General features: G+C 44.9%; 1 protein-coding gene across 3 annotated transcripts; it reads right to left on the bottom strand.

The window, feature by feature from the left end:
• Window positions 1-260: 260 nt before the first annotated feature.
• On the bottom strand, window positions 261-16,662 carry top2b (DNA topoisomerase II beta). 3 transcript variants are annotated; one of them, XM_028964488.1, is made up of 36 exons: window positions 16,128-16,662; window positions 13,930-14,112; window positions 13,246-13,336; window positions 12,857-12,920; window positions 12,083-12,228; window positions 11,238-11,335; window positions 10,682-10,894; window positions 10,010-10,183; window positions 9,821-9,922; window positions 9,608-9,745; window positions 9,339-9,477; window positions 8,862-9,019; window positions 8,647-8,772; window positions 8,454-8,564; window positions 8,260-8,365; window positions 8,056-8,165; window positions 7,310-7,402; window positions 6,836-6,950; window positions 6,539-6,660; window positions 6,289-6,437; window positions 5,844-6,075; window positions 5,378-5,512; window positions 5,092-5,292; window positions 4,670-4,865; window positions 4,428-4,519; window positions 4,194-4,349; window positions 3,862-3,945; window positions 3,474-3,671; window positions 3,132-3,288; window positions 2,561-2,716; window positions 1,984-2,188; window positions 1,818-1,903; window positions 1,534-1,680; window positions 1,302-1,436; window positions 1,068-1,165; window positions 261-759 (listed from the first exon to the last, which is right to left on the bottom strand). In XM_028964488.1, the coding sequence occupies exons 1-36, from the start codon at window positions 16,167-16,169 to the stop codon at window positions 589-591; spliced, it is 4,929 nt and encodes a 1,642-aa protein (XP_028820321.1). In that variant the 5' UTR covers window positions 16,170-16,662; the 3' UTR covers window positions 261-588. The 3 variants fall into 3 exon arrangements, with proteins under 3 accessions (XP_028820321.1, XP_028820323.1, XP_028820322.1); XM_028964490.1 differs by having other exon boundaries at window positions 1,579-1,680; XM_028964489.1 differs by having other exon boundaries at window positions 13,930-14,097.
• Between the last annotated feature and the right edge of the window lie 11 nt (window positions 16,663-16,673).

Below are 16,673 nucleotides of genomic sequence, written 5' to 3'. Positions count from 1 at the left end.
TTTTTTTTTTTTTTTGCTGCTCATCTTGTGGGAGGTCGGAGGTCAGAGCCTGACTGCGTTCAGCATTTCTTGTTTGTACATTTGCATTCATATACTGTTTACCTTTTACCATGAACCCTCCCGCAAAAGTAATAAAAAATATATTTATTTTAAAATGTGCACCGCGTGCTGGTTTTTCCCCAGACCCGCCACATCCGGGTAAAACAGGAGGACGGAAATGGACGCCACCGATGCTTTCTAACAAGGAGAAAATTCAAAAATAATTTACATTTCATGTTTATTTTCAAGTTCATCTCAAAAAGGTACATTTTACTTTCAACAGTGAAAATGTGCAGAAGCACAGCTGTCTAAACTTCTAAAAGCCGCTCGGGACAAATACATTTCAATGAATAATAAAAAAAAAACTGTATATGCAATAATAATAATAAAAAAAGTAAAAACACCTACACAGTAGAAAGCATTAAACATCACAATAAAAGTCAAATAAAACTGAAAAGGGAGGGAAATGTACAAAAGTCTGCGGGACGGGACAGGGGTTATTCCACAAGCGAGTGTACGTATGTGTGTGTATGGACCGATGTTTAGCACCTAGTCAAACATGTCGTAATTGTCATCTTCCTCTTCGTCGTCGGACTCGGCAAAGTATTTCACCTCCTTTTTGGACCTGCCTGGACGATCCCGTGCGCCCACCTCAGACCTGCTGAACGTGTTCCTGTCCATGTCGTCCTCGTCGTCCTCGTCTGAAGGGGCTTTCTTCTTCTGCACGAACACAGCACAACAGCATTTGACGGTCAGAGGAGCTCTTCATGCACACACTGTGACCATTTGGTCGAGACAGCTTAGAAAAGAATCTTAGTAGCCATCAAGAACATATAGAAGTGTCATTTTTACGTTGCTAAGCATGATGTGGACAGAACCCTTGGTTTTGATTGGCTGGTAAGTGTGTTAAAATGTCAATAAGTCTTGTTTTTATCCCAGATTATATCGCACGAGTCCAGTTCTCTTTAAACCGCAACAGGCTGAGAACTCGTGCAGGACCAGTTATATAACAGGAGACTGGGACGTACCCGGGCTGCTGTGGGTTTTACAGTCTTCTTCACTGGGTTGTACTCGTCCTCTTCTGAACCAGACGGCTTCCTCTTCCTCCCCCTTCCTTTGCCTGTAACTGAGAGAAGGACTCGGGGTTAATCTCTGTATTATATAAGCACACGGCAAAGCTAAGAAGCAGCGACTTGGGACTGAACTATAAGTAGAAGTTTTAAAAAGTAGGTTTATTCTAGTTTGAGTGTAATAAAAGGTACCTTTAAGTGCTGGTGCTGACTTCTTGGGGACCCCAGTGTCTGAATCGGAGTCGAAGATTGACGTGTCGGGCTTCTTGGGTTTGGGCGGAGCTTTCCTAGGTTTGGGAGCAGGGTCTGAAGGCTTTTTAGCTGGTGCTAGAAATAAAATAAAATAACAAGCTCTTTAGCTGATCAATCAACACTTGGCCAAAAATTAATAATTTGACTATCTCCTGCTGTTTGTGACCATGACCTTGGTGGTGATGTGGTGACCCCTGGTGGTGACTTGAGGAAATACCTTTCTTGGTTGGGGCTGGCTTGTCGAACACTGAACTACTGGAGAACGAGGAGAAGACCTGTTCGTTTTTGTCATCTTCATCACTGTCAGATTTGCCTCCATCTGGGGACAGAAAAAAACAAAACATACTGATGTGTCAAACCGTCGCCTACAAGGACATTAACACTTCAAGGTTCAGCGTGAGGAACCTGGAGAATGTTCGCATGACTGGATGTTCCATGACTGGGGACCACGCTCACCACTGTCGCTGCTCTTGTCGGAGAAGGCAGGTTTGGAGGAGAAGACGCTCGTCGTCTCTTTCTTTTTCTTTGCTGGTGACGCAGACCTGAGGAGGAGCAATCGTGAACGGTCCATCACCGGCTCCATTCCAGAGCAGAGTAATGAGTAAATACTATGAATACGTACATGTTGGCGGGCGGGAAGATGTCGTCGTCGTCTTCATCGTTGTTGTAGTTGCTACTGTACTTGTCTTTGCTCTGGGGGGTGCTAAGGGTGTCTTTGTAGGACCGGACCGGCGAGGACGGAGCATCGTCCTCTGGCTCGCCGTCATTATCTCCGTCCGCTTCATCCTCCTCCTCTGAGAAATCAAACGTGTATTTCGCCTTCGCAGCTGCAGAAGGGAAAAAAAAATATTTTTGTTATCTTGCATCTGGGTTACATCAGACGTCAAAAGCCAGACGCTGGCAGACGCGGGGCCCATGATAAAACCTGATCGAATGACTGATGGACCTTGGTAAAAAAAAGCCCAGAAGAAATATTCGTGGGTTTTAGTGGAGATGAAAGTCTGTCAGAAGTGGACCGTAAGAAAAGTGTGCCAGCTCTCTTCTCAAGTTTGACATTGAAACCGCAGAACGGGGAGAAAATGTTGCTGCATTTCGTGATTGAACAAACTTCACTCCATCACTGGACCTGATCTTCTGTCTCCATTAGCAGCTATTTGAGGGGAAACACACTGACATTAAGGCAGAAGACACACACACACCTGAGGCTCTCTGGGACTTAGTGTCTCTTGGAATGACCGGCTCGTTCTCATCCAGGTCGCTTTCTGACTTGGACTCATCGTCAGACCACGGGTTCCTCTTCTTCACTTTCTTACCGGATCCTTTTGGTGCTGGAGGCTTCTTCACCCTAGGAGTACCTGAAGAACATGAAGATGTTAGTTTAAAAGGTATTAACCCTTCACAGCCTCTGCCCTCCAGTCTACATCCAAATAGAGAACACATCAATTATTTTTATTTTCTCTACTATGAATTCTCACCACTCTCTTGTTAAAGCTCCACTATAAAATAATAGAGAAAAATATTAAAAGAAACTTATTTCCAGCTACGTTCAACAGGTTCTATGTGTCTGTCATATGGCAGTGAAATGTCATCTAGTAGCCAAAAGTGGCATTGAACCTTTAGACATGATGCTACAAACTGCCAAGTAATCTGTAGCAGGCTCCAAGATGAATGATCCATATTTTCTTTTTCTGTGACCCAAAATTTGGGATTAGAGTCTGACGTTACTCATCTGGAAGGGTTAAATGTTTGAAGAGGTGAAGATTTTCTGACCTGGTTCCTTCTTCTCCTTCTTCACTCGAGGAGCTTTGGGTTTGCCTGCTGCTCCCAGCCCTGAAGGAGAGATGAGGGAGTTTTCCCCCGTTCCTCCATTCGCACCCAGCCCACTGTCGTCGTCAAACTCCATCTTCACCACCAGGTCGGCCTCGCCCTAAGACAATACACACACACACACAAACATTTTTAAATTAGCATAAAGTGTCTGAGAAAGCAAGCTAAGAAGTTACTGTATCAGCCTAAATTTTTATAAAAATTCTAATCTCCACCCTGCCATTACTGTTTAATTACCTTCAGTGTGAGAGGCTGGCACAGACACACATACACACACAGGCGTACCTTCTTCTTTTTGGTCATCTTTTTGGAGGCGTCAGCCTTCATGGCCTGAGTGATCTGGGGTTCGATCCTGCGGCCGAACGGCGAGGGCAGCGTCTCCTCCAGCTCCATCTTTTTTGATTTCGGCTTCCCCACCTTCCCCTTCACCAGCTTCACGGCCTTCCCCTGAACAACGTTCTCCCGCTCCTGCTCCTCCAACCGCTGGAGAAGAGAACAAAAGACACGTCACTCAACAAGAGCAACAGCCCCATATTGTTCCGTTCTGTCTTCAGAATTCAGTTATCAGATTTCAAACAGGCGCAGACTATTGAGATGTGTTGCATGTGAGTTTCATTCATTTTAAAGGGGGAAAAAAAAAGTGCTGCACATAAGTTTGTATATTAAAACTCACATCCAGCTCCTCAACAAAGACCGCCAGGTCCTCCTTCCAGAGGTCTTCTGAAGACTTCCTCTGGAGGTCACCCAGTTCTCCTTTCTGCCAAAACAAAGTGTAAGACTTCACCATAGGTCATGACACTAAACACTAAAAACACTTAACAAAAAATTATGTCTTTTTTAACCAGAATGTGCCAGTGTTACTGAGCCAAGATTATCATAATTAATGATGCCACTACATTTGTATGTGGTTATGACTGTTGCTTTCAGTAAAGAGTCATATGCTGTAGACCAGCTGAATCACGTATCCCTGGTTGATGCAAGAATGGGCCTTCCACAGCTCGTTACCTTTTGGTCTCGCTGCTTGAGCAGCTCCTCCACCTTCTCTTTGGTCAGGCACCACAGGGGCATGTTGAGGATGTAGTTAAAGTTGGGCCCTGAGGTGGAGATGGAGGCCACGGAGCTGTCGCTGTCGCTGCCGTTCCGGTCGTCCTCCTCCTGCGACTGGGAGAGAGAGAGCGGAGAGGACAGTGTTATAAAAAAGCCGGTGGGCCGTTCTGAAGTCCTCGTGTAAACCTGTACCTTCTCCTGGACTCTGTTCCACGTGGCCACTGGGTCGGATTCAAAGCCCCTCTGTACCAGCATTCTGATCAGATCTCTCTTAGACTTGTTCTCTGTGGACAACACGGTCATGTCAGGATTAACATTAACATAGTGATCACACAATTAATCCTAATAATCCCTCTGATGCTTGTAATAAGGGAAATTTTTTTATGATAAATAAAAACAAATGAAGAAAAGTAGAAATGCATTACAGTCTTTACCAATAGAAATTTTGCCTTCGATCTTCTCCAGGACAAACCGTGCCTGATTGGACAGTTTGGCTGCCTCTGCCCCCAAACTGCCGACCAGCCAGTCTTTCCTCATTTTGTAGTAGTGCAGCCGCAGCTCAAAAAATTCCTTCAGGATGTCCTGAACAGAGTCGTACCTCTTCATACAGCCCATGTGGTCAAACAGTACCTATGGAAGAGAACTCGGTCAGCACACTAGCACAGCTTTACACAACAATGGACTCTCCGGACGGTCAAATATATATATTTTTAATCCATATAATTTCGGTTAAATTATATAGATGTAAATGAATCATCTGCTCTCTTCAAGTTATCAAGGACTTCAGGTACTCGTGACAAAGTCAGTCATTGTGGGAAAAGGGCCATTGCAAGGTGGAGAAGATCCTCCAGCTCACCATCGAGTTGCAGGTGAGACTAGACTGCAGCTTGAAGACCTTATGGAGGCCAGCGGCCTCAGCCTGAGCCAGCTTCTCCTCGGACAACCGCACCACAAACTTCACTGTGGTGTCTGTGTGGTACTCCTTGTAGTCGTTGATGAGCGAGGGGGTCTTCTCGGTGCCCTGGAGCATGGGCTCCAGAACCGTTTCCTTATACGCCTAAGGAGACAGGCGAGAGGCAGGGGAATATATTGCATGCAAATGTTTTCATTTTACAAAAATGGAAATGAATAAAATGACAAACCTGTGTCCACGTCCTGACTGGCAGCTCTGTTATCTCAATGGTATTCTTGTCCAGTACAGACACCTCCCCACTGACAACATACTGGTTCTGTCCGAGCTCATGGATCACACCCTTGAAGCCCTTATAGCTTGGAAGCTGGGAGATGAGGGTGGGACTTAATATTTACCATCGGTAAATGTTCCACTTAACAGTTAACATAAAAGAAGCTACAAACATGGTCCAAAATTACCTGTAGAACAAACCTTTGCATACAAAAGTCATCAATGTTTCTGAAAACATTGCTCCGGAGAACAAATTCCAGAAGAATTATAAAAATGACTGTGGTACAAATTCATCTAACGACATTAAAAGCACAATTATAATGCACTTGTAGTGTTCTGCTCGGAATATTGATCAGTTGTAGGGGAATACATGGTCTGATACACATCTGCATTTTATTTCACTGAGCAGCAGCATGGGGACGTACCATGGGAAGGGGGTCCTGGTGGCTGAGCATACGAATGATATTGTTGACGATCTCACGGGGGTTGTAGTTGGGGATTTTGCAGGCCCAACCAGTACCGATTCCCTCAGCACCGTTCACCAGCACCATGGGGATGATGGGAATGTACCACTCTGGCTCCACCTTCTGGTTGTCGTCATAAAGGAACTTCAGAAGGTTCGAGTCGACGGGAGGGAACAGCAGCTTGGCCAGAGGACTGTGGGTTTGTGACAGAAGATCATTTATTTACTAGCTGAAAAATCAACAGCTCCGCCAACCAACATGAAGGGTAGGAATTATTTAACCTTTACCACCATTTTTTTAAAAGAACAAGTATAATTTATTGTAACATCACTTTTGTGAATACTGTGAATTAGTTTATTAATAACAGTCATGTATGTGTAACATTAAAGAAACAGCATTGTCTGACCTGAGCATAGTGAAGATATAACGGGGGCTGGCAGCGTCTTTGCCCCCGTTGATGCGTGTGCCGAACTGACCCAGCGGCTGCAGAATGTTAACGTTGTTGCTTCCCACAAAGTTTTGTGCCAAGTTGACTATGGTCATCATCAAGGCTTGCTGTTCACAAGCCCCCCCCATAAAAAAAAAGATGTCGGAAATCAATACAAAATGATAGCAAAACATTTCGGAACGTATTTTAAGCTCTGTGTGAGACGCACCTCGCCGTGATGGTAGGCTGACATTTCGGCCACGGAGCCGGCGAGCTGAGCCACCTTCACCTCCCTCTTGTCGTTCCTCTTCATGCATGTAAACAGCACCTTTCTCTGACCCGGCTTTAGACCTGGATGTGGGTACGAAATCATGAAAGCGAGTCTGCAAACACCTCGGCGGAGTTCCATCCCAAATCACCCTGCCTCGTACGATCAGCCGCACTTTTCAAAAGCACCTCAAAGCCACAGGACTTCTGCTAGGAACAGAGCAAATGATCAAGTCTGGGCATGGAGCTGAGAACGTACCGTCAACAAGGGATGGGATGGATCTTTCGTTGTCCGAGTTGGAGAACAGGATGAGCTCTTTGTTGATGAAGTCGTTGTAGGATAAGTGCTTTGTTTGTGTGCCATAAAGGTATTGCTGGAAGAAGGAGGAAAAAAAAATATATATTTATGTAACAGCTCATTGGCTCTGATGTGTTAATCTGCCAGCTCACAACACGACGAGCTACCAGATTCTACAGCCTGGGGTCATTAACAAAGGTAAAGAAACATTAAAAGCGCGAGTTGCTTTGCATTTCAATAGCGAGACTGCTTCGGGGGAGGAAAGGAAAACACAAATTGCTAATCGTGATCTGACAGCTGTAATCCCAAGCGAGGCGGCATCTGAAAGCCACGCGGCTTAAAAAAAAAAAAAAAAAAAGAATCTGAAACCGAATGCATGCAATTTTGTCGGCTGTAAGGATTCACACAACGCTGCCTGTTAGAAAAGCGACTCACCTCTGGAAGGCCGTGCATCCTCCTCTGTCGCCGGTCCTCCATGAAGTTGGTGAGCCACTCCTTCCTGTCGTCTGTCTTCTTTTTACTGAAAGCCTGTCCAACACAGACAGCAATTACTTAAGGTTGACTGCACAGTAATGAATCTAAATGAATTCTAAACAGAGCTGGACAAAGACCTGCCCTAGCAAGGAAAAGGTGAGGATACTACTTTATATATGTTCTCTAGGGATCATAAAAATTTTTTTGCTTTAAGAAATCAGGATGCAAAAAAAAAAAAAAAACGCCTAATCGTTCAGCAATTTTGCCAATTAACTACTCACTCACATTTAATATAAACAAGCAGAAACAAATTCTGAAAGTTCATTTAGATAAATTCTGCTGTCAGTCAAAATCTGACTAGATCAGGCTAAACGAAGTCACTCACTCCCAATCACTCATCCTGCTCCATTTCCAATGCTTTGTTGGACATACACATTCCATACATTTCACAACATCTGCACATCTTCCATATTATCTGTCTTATAAACAATCTGCAAACTGTTAATTGTCTGTAAATAAAATCATTTTGTGTATATTGCATCATTTGATGCCCTGCACACTGGCATTGTACTGCTTTAAAGACATCAACGGCCAGAACCAAACTCATCTCTATTCTGATCTAGTGAACTGATTCCATGCAATATTTCAGTGGAACGACTGTCAAATGCATAGGATGAGCCAGTAAAAAAAAAAAATCTCCTACATACCAGGGTAATAGCAGCATCATCTTCTGGGCCAGAATATTTAAACATGATTTGATGCTTCTCCATGTCTGCAAAGTATGCCTTCGCCTCTTTGCTTGTGCTGGTACCCAAACCTTTAGAAGCAAAAAGACACTACAGGTCAAGCACCAGAAAACCAAGAAATGTTATGCCTCATAGACATTGTGAGGAGGGGGAAAAACCCCTAACCTTTGTAGTACTTTATATGCCACGTTTTATAATTTTCAGTTTGCTTCTTCCATTCATCAAACTCGGGAATGCTGTAAAAGGACAACTCTTGCTTGTTTTTGCTGGCCTGTGAACAAGACCAATGAACATCAATCAGATTGGGCCGCCATTATATTATTTTATAACAGTAAAAATATTGTAGCCAAAAGTAGTACTTTGACAATGGGGGTGATGAACTCCTCCAGGAACGTGTGCTTCAGCAAGGACGGCCAGTTGTGGTGGAAAAAGTTGATGAGCAACCCTTTGATATGGGATCCGTCTTGATCCTGTGACAATATTCAGATACAAGTGTTATTAAAAAGTTAGCAATTATGAGGTTTTATTATGAGCTCAAAATGACTGTGTTACCTGGTCAGTCATGATCATGATCTTGCCGTAGCGTAGCGACTTGAGCGACTCTGGGTCGTCGTAGCTCTTCTTGTACTGAAGCCCCACGATTTTTATTATGTTGTTGATCTCAGCATTTTCCATGATCTGCAGGGTTAGATTACAGTTTTACTGAATGAAATTAAAAATATGACAATATGACACTAATTTTCACTCTCTGCCAACACACAGCTCACCTGTTTGTGTGTAGCCTCTCTCACGTTGAGGATCTTCCCTCTGAGTGGGAAAACACCGTAGCGGTCTCTTCCGATCACGCCGAGCCCGGACACGGCCAGAGATTTGGCCGAGTCTCCCTCAGTCAAGATTAGAGTGCAGTCAGAGGAGTGCTTTCCACCTGCAGCAGACATTGAAGTGAGACAGATGGGCAATTAATCAATAGATACTGGCCATAATCGCATTTACATTTACGCCATTTATCAGACGTCCTTATCCAGAGCGTCTTACAATCAGCAGTTACAGGAACAGTCCCACTGGAGACACTCAGGGTTAAGTGTCTTACTCAGGAACTCAGTGGTAGTAGGTGGGGTTTGAACCTGGTTCTCCACCCCCCGCCAAAACATTGGCCCCCATTGGCTTTAAACTGCTATTGGCGCCATTATAAAACACAGTTGGTAAGAGAGGGTGTACAGATTAAAAAGGTCCATAAAAAGTACCGGCATCATTCGCATCGTCCAGCTTGGGGATCCCTTTGATCTTGCTGTGTTTAACCGAGGAGCATTTCTTGTTGAGCTGCGTCTGAGCTTTGAACTTGACCCAGTTCAAGATGCTCTCCACGACACCACAGTTGGTGGCCTGAACAGAGGCAGAAGCAGATTACTCACCACCGACCCACGTCGAGTTAACATTCACGGGGTTGTTTTTGCTAGCTAATGTCCAAGGTTTAAAATGTTCTAGCATGGAGATGGCTAGGCAAGACCCATACCGCTCGAATGAACTTCTCAGACAGGGGGCATTTAGAGCCAAAGCTCTTCGTCTGAAGGGTCATGTTCTCCTTAGTCTGAGAGTCAAATGTAGGATTCTCAATCAAGGCGTTGACAAACACCCAGAGGTGGTTCTTCACCTGCATTAAAGAAAATGAAATAAAAGGTCTGGAATCGGCATTTGAAGTTTTTTTTTTTTATGAGAACATCCAAACCTGGAAGGGTTTGACGGAAACTCCAGCTTTGTTCTTCTTCTTTACTACTTCAATGAGCTTAGTGACTATCTGGTCTACAACATAGTCAATGTGCCTCCCACCCTAGAATCACAGGGAGAGGAACTTTTGTAGGTTAAACTGCGCATCATGGAGACTCTGGCTGAATTAGGATGGCATGAGAAAGGGTACCTTGGTCGTTGCGATGCTGTTTACAAAGCTGATTTGCTGGAAGCCCTTTTCGCTCAGAGTGAGGCACACGTCCCAACGTTCATTCACCGCCTCATTCACCACCTTCAGGGCCACGCCCATCTCATCCAACTTGTCCTTCACGTACAGATCCACATAGCTGCGAAACCCATTCACCTGGAAGGACAGAGTACAGACATGTCACATCTATTGCCAGGCATGGTCGTACACGCAACAGCAGGATGGGGTGTGTGCAGAATCTGGAGTTTGGGCAAAATGCTTATTTTTAAGCAAAACCATATCGATCAAAGCATACTGACATATGCAAAATAAAAAAATAAAGCAAAGACATACAAGCAACCTCACAATACTGCATATTAATTTATGCAACAAACTGTGGAGCTGGTCTGCTGTTTATTATTATTTAACAATAATAAAAAAAAAAGGGCAGGTTCACTTCAGTTAACAATATTATCATCACAACCCCACAAACTGCCACAGTCGTTCATGCCTGGTGCTGTACTTCTGTTCTTGCTGGAAACGTTTTTGGTGGGGCTTGCCTCCAGGAGGAAGGAGGCATTACGATATTTTTTTCTGCCCTTGCCCATAGGGATAAGTAACACACAAACACCACCCATTTGCGATTTAGGGTCTGGTAGGTAGGATTTCACTCACAGGCAGCTTCTTGCCGTTGAGCATGACCTTGACGCCCTTGCAGGAGCCGGCGACATCGTAGGCCCGGCGCGTGAGCAGAGCCACAATGTCTTTGTCCAGTTTTTCCATTTTGAACTTGGCCAGGTCTGGCTGGAATGTGACGGAGGTGAAGTCGTCCCCATCGAAATACTTGATTTTGGGGTCACTCGTCTTGGTCATGTTGTTCTGCCAGGTCTGCAATAAAGTGAAAGACCATTGTTACCAAATCATTAATAAATTCTTGACATGGTGAATAAAAAAAAAAAAAAAAAAAAAACGCAGAGTGAATTACGCAGTGCATTTCCTTTCTGTGCAGAAAATCCCATTAGTGTCAACAGACGTCACCGTGTGCCACCCAGACAGCCAAAAATGAATTCATCCCCGCCTGTGGCAAGCTTTAATTGCATAAAAAAAAATCAACATCTACTCACCTGCCTACATTACACACAACCTAACAAAAATTTGAAGAGAACTTTAAAAACTGGCACGTGAATCAAAATGGTTTGCACAGGATTAAATAACCAGAAGCAATGTGCACCTGTTTGAAGCTGTGTTTGTACTCTTTGCAAGCCGTCTCCACAGTAAACTTGTTGCTGAATATGTTGCACAGTTTGGCACCGTACCCATTCCTGCCACCTGCAAAACCAGGCAAATATTATGAACGTTACATTATTACATTAAAGTGAAGTGATTGTCACATGTGATACACAGCAGCACAGCACACGGTGCACACAGTGAAATTTGTCCTCTGCATTTAACCCATCACCCTGAGTGAGCAGTGGGCAGCCATGACAGGCGCCCGGGGAGCAGTGTGGGGGGACGGTGCTTTGCTCAGTGGCACCTCAGTGGCACCTTGGCGGATCGGGATTCGAACCGGCAACCTTCTGATTACAGGGCCGCTTCCTTAACCGCTAGGCCACCACTGCCCCCAAAGTGCAGAGCTGCATTGGCCGGGAATTAATTTAGCTGGTGTATGGAAATATACTGAGACATGTACACATGGATACTGAAAGTGGGGGGGGGGGGGGGTCAAAGTGAAGTAATTGTTATTGTGAAACAGCACTGCAGATGGTGACACAATGAAATGTGTCCTCTGCATATAACCATCACCCTTGGTGAGCAGTTGGCAGCCATGAAAGGTGCCCGGGGAGCAGTGTGTGGGGACGGTGCTTTCCTCAGTTGCACCTTGGTGGTTCATGATTTGATTACAAGACCGCTTCCTTACCCGCTAGGCCACCTCTGCCCCAAATATTGACTGTATAAATGAAGACTGCTAGTCTTCTGAATTTCATGAGCCATAATCATCAACATAAAATTTATTTCACTTCAGGCGTAATGAATATATTATACATCTCTATTATGTTTCATGAAAAAGATGCTGACCAGTGACTTTCTTCTCATCGTCGTCGTAATTGCTGGACGTGAGCAGATGGCCAAAAATGAGCGCCGGGACGTACATCTTTTCATCTTTGTGCTCCACCACAGGAATGCCTTTCCCATTGTTCCAAATCGAGATGGTGTTGGACTCGCTGAGCAGAAAAAAGATAATTATATTAAAATAGAAGCCACACATGCAGTAACACAGATCAGGTCGGGAATATGAAGCTCCAGTCCACTGGAGACCTGTGAAGGGCATGCTGGCCGTGGAGCGCTAGAGGTGAAGCGCATGCCAAATGAGGCACCCGTCTTCCAGAGACACCTCATTATCACACACACAAACACACACACACTTCCTCCAAATTCCTCGCAAAGACAGAACCCCCAACAACAGCCGACATCCGATGCTAATCAGCCATGTAGCTGACGGGCCTCTCCTCTCCTCGCCATTAGGCTGCATAAAGTAGTGCTTGGACTGGGATCTTATCAAGGGCGACATCTTAGAGCAGCCCAGCTCCTCTGCAGCTGGATTCTCCCAGGGCCATTAACAAGAGGGAAGCCCTGACACCCGCCGGAGGAAAGGGGGAAAGAAAACGCACGCAAGCCATCCACCAAAGTCCAAGGGGAGATTTTCCCTCCTCATCCTCTCACACGCGGGGAAAATTCTGCTGTAAAAGGCCTTTTCCACAACAAATAGCACTAACTGTACTTATGAGAAAGTCATCCTCCTGCCTGCTTCTGTGAAAGTAAAATCATTTTTTTAACCCAAGACAGACTTACGGGTCAATGGTGACTTTAATCGTGGTCATGTTCTTGTCTCTTTGTTTGTTGTCAGCCGCGTTTACTGCAATGTGGACAAAAAAAAAAAAAAAGAAAAGGAACGTGAATCATATATCAAGGCTTTCATTTCTGTTTAATGATTGCGCAGCAGACTGTGAGAATGACATATAAAAATTTGTACTCCAGCTGCAAACTTAACTTATATAAAGGCTTTATTAAACCATTACAACTTGATGAGCCAACTTCATTAAACACTGCAACTGGTCCGGGGAGATCACTTCATGAGACGTATTGACTTCCCAATTATGGGAGTGTTTGAGCGCAGCAGCAGCCACAAAGGCTTCATTAGTACTTTAACTGCAATAAAGCCCAGACAAACGTCCACTCACCGAGAATCTCGTCAAAGATTTTGTACAGCCCGGGGACGTAAGTGATTTCTCGTAAATTCATCCCGATCTCCTCGTCAAAAACCCACATTTGCTGCAAAAAAAGGAAAGAAAATGAAAGACACATTTGAACAAAGACCATCCAAATGGGTGGTAGTAGCCTAGTGGTTTAGACACATTCCTATGAACCAGACGACCCAGGTTCAAACCCCACTTACAACCATCGTGTCCCTGAGCAAGACACTGCTGGTTCGAATCCCGATTCGCGAAGGTGCCACTGAGCAAAGCACCGTCCCCACACGCTCTTCCCCGGGTGCCTGTCATGGCTGCCCACTGCTCACTAAGGTGATGGTTAAAAGCAGAGGACACGTTTCGTGGTGTGCACCGTGTGCTGTGCTGTGCGTTTACAATGACAATCACTTCTCTTTCACTTTTCTTTTTCACTTATCAATATGATAGTGTTCCATATACATGCTTCAGTTGAACTGCCATACTTTTTTTCTGTTTCATTGCCATGGGCAACTGAATCAGTAGTATGGTGGAATCTGCGCTGAATCTTGGGTCACCCTGCAATTCCCACCCCTACATGGGATCACATGTTACATCAAACAAGCTTGTAAGATGTTGTGCCAGTACAAGATTTTTTTTTGACACTGTACTGTGACCGCCGTTCTTACTGCTCCTCACCTGGGTGACGGGCTCTACCGAACCGATGTACGTGTCTGGGCGGAGTAGGATGTGCTCCAGTTGGGTTTTCTTCTGGTACACACGCTCCACAGACATCTTCTTGGGGGCATCCTTCTTGGCACCCTCACTCCTGGCACCATTGGTCTCCTCCTTCTTGGCAGCATTGTTCTTATCAAAGAGGGTCTGTGATTACACACATTTGCACAGCTTGAAGTAAAAAAGCAAACTGCAAAAACTGCAGTGTTTGAAAGAGTTGAACGAGTTCACCCTGCTCCCATGGCCAAAAGAAATCTGATCCAAGTGAATAACTAAAGCTGGCCACAAGGCCTTTAAGGACGAGGGAGTAGCACTGCTGATCAATGTTTTGTCAACTTTCTCGATGAAGACGCTCTTAACACGGCGTGTAAAGCCGCAAATAACAAGGCGGCTCAGAGCAGCTTGTGGAGATCACACTGTTCCCAGAAAATTAATACAGGCGGCGAGGGCCTAGCGGTCCCTGATCAACACACTTAACTTGTAGATAATTCAGGATCGTCATCCGACTAGCGCCTGGAGGGTCTGACTACACAAATTGGACTAATGGCTGATACTTTCTTTAAAAATAACCTGCTATGGATCATGGTAATGTACGAATTAACACCAACACTGGTATTGACTTGTAACCGAGGGGTTGCGGGTTCGAATCCTGAACTGTCCTCGCACTGCTCGCTGGGCGCGTTTCATGGATAGTTAATTGCACAGGACACATTTTGTGTAACCCTGTGCTGTGATAGGCTGTATATCACAATGACAAAAAAAAAGGCTCTCATGAAACCTGGAGGGGAGGAGGGTTCATCTCTTAAAAGGTCCCCTATTATGATTTTTTTGGGCTTTTATATCAGTCTTAAGTGTCCTGTATACTCTATCTGAAGTGTTCTGAAATTCAGTCTTTGTGCAGAATTACAGCCACTTTGTTCCAGTACCACAATGAGATTTCCCCAGGACGCGTCGTTTTGTTGTCTGTAGCTTTAAATGCTAATGAGGAGGAGAGCGGCCTATGTTGGACGGGCATTCGTGGAAATGACACCATCAACACCGTTCTCCAACCACAATGTTTGGCACGGACAAGAAGTCATGTTTTTACAGAAAAAAATTACCTCTCTGGAACTAAAAAAAAAAAACATTTGTGCTCATTTTTACATCCAATCACTGAGCAACTGCAATGCTTCAGACAATGAAGCCATGATGGTTGGTGGAAATAATGCTTTAGTGGCCATTTCTAGCCACCGAAGGACCATAGACCGGCTAGGGGGACTCATATTAATGTGAAATAATCTCACAAAGTGAAATTTTCGTAATAGGGGACCTTTAACCTCCACTGCCAAGGTTTCCTTAATTTATTATAGTCCAAGGTTGGGGGTCGTCATTCTGCCGAAGCCCACTGAGACTTTACTGCTCCTGATTGTTGTAGTTGTTATGCTAATCCAGCCCCCCAGTTGGCACGCTGGAACCAGTAGAACCCAGAGCTAGAACTCCCATCTTTGGACCAGCTGCACCATTGTTAACCACAGTGCTGCATGACTTTTATCTAACAAATGAAATATATTTTACCACAACTGGCTCGCGTGATGGTCCCGTCCTCAGAACTATGCAAAACATACCCAAAAAAATCTACAGAGCGCTGAATTAATCGATATCAGCTTCCATCTCACTATTTTGCCAAATCTGACTTGTGTAAAAGTCACACTTGTCTCAAGTTGCGTTAAGGCGTAGTGTAAAGCCCAGACAAATGTGCACTAATCTGAAAACGTAAACCTCTATCGTTATTAGAGCTCAAAGTGTGAAATGTGGTTTAGAATTAATATATGGGGGGGAGAAAAAAGTCGTGGTAGCGGCTGTATGTCACCTTTAAGGACCGAATATACTAATACGTACACATTAAATACGTATATTTATTTAATGCACCATATTTGCACACGTCTAATATGTTTTTTCCCCTGCAGCCGAAGCGCGGCTCGTTTCTGGCTCTGTTAGCCGCTCAGCTTTATTGTTAGCCGGCGGCTGTTAGCTTTCAGGCTAACAAGCGACTTTCCCCGAGCAGCAGCGCACTTTTCCTGACAGAAATAACCCGCCGCCCTCGCCAAAACGCGGTTTCCGCGCAGGGGCGAGCTGGCGTGGCGCCTTAATCGAGAGGAAATCAAATTGTTGTAGCCACTTACCACCCAAGTCAAGCCCCCGCTTCCCGCAGCCCCGTTGGACATTTTTCCTTTTGTTTCTCAAAACGACGCTGTAGAAGACTTGGCGGCTCGTATTCGAATTTGTCCATAAATTTCCGGCTACCTTTCAGACGTGGCGCCCCATCTGAATTAAACCCAGTTTGGTCTTGTGTGTCGCGGCGGATTTTTTTTCCTCGGGAGCGGGGGACGTGCGGACGAATCGCGGCTACATCCAGGCGGCTAATCCGTGTAGGGGGCGAGCTCTCCCGGGTTTTGTTAAAATCGACGGGCGGTGCTTCGGCAGGCCTCGACTCTCCAAGCCTGAGCAGAGCGGCAACTTGCCTTGGCTATAAATACTGTACACAAAATAAACGCGTAATTAAATTATCGCGTGCAACATTTGCACGGAATATAAAAAAAAAAAACAACATGCGCCAATGGCACTTAAATATAATTCCTGTACAACGCGTGACTACGTCCACATTTCCTGAAATTTTCATTCAGAAACAATAAGAACGCCGCTGCGTCCGTCCGGCTCCACCACCCGCA

This window comes from Denticeps clupeoides, chromosome 20, assembly GCF_900700375.1.
Source record: "Denticeps clupeoides chromosome 20, fDenClu1.1, whole genome shotgun sequence".
NCBI lineage: Eukaryota > Metazoa > Chordata > Actinopteri > Clupeiformes > Denticipitidae > Denticeps > Denticeps clupeoides.
Note: the sequence above shows the minus strand (reverse complement) of the source record. Positions and strands in the feature narration are given on the sequence as shown.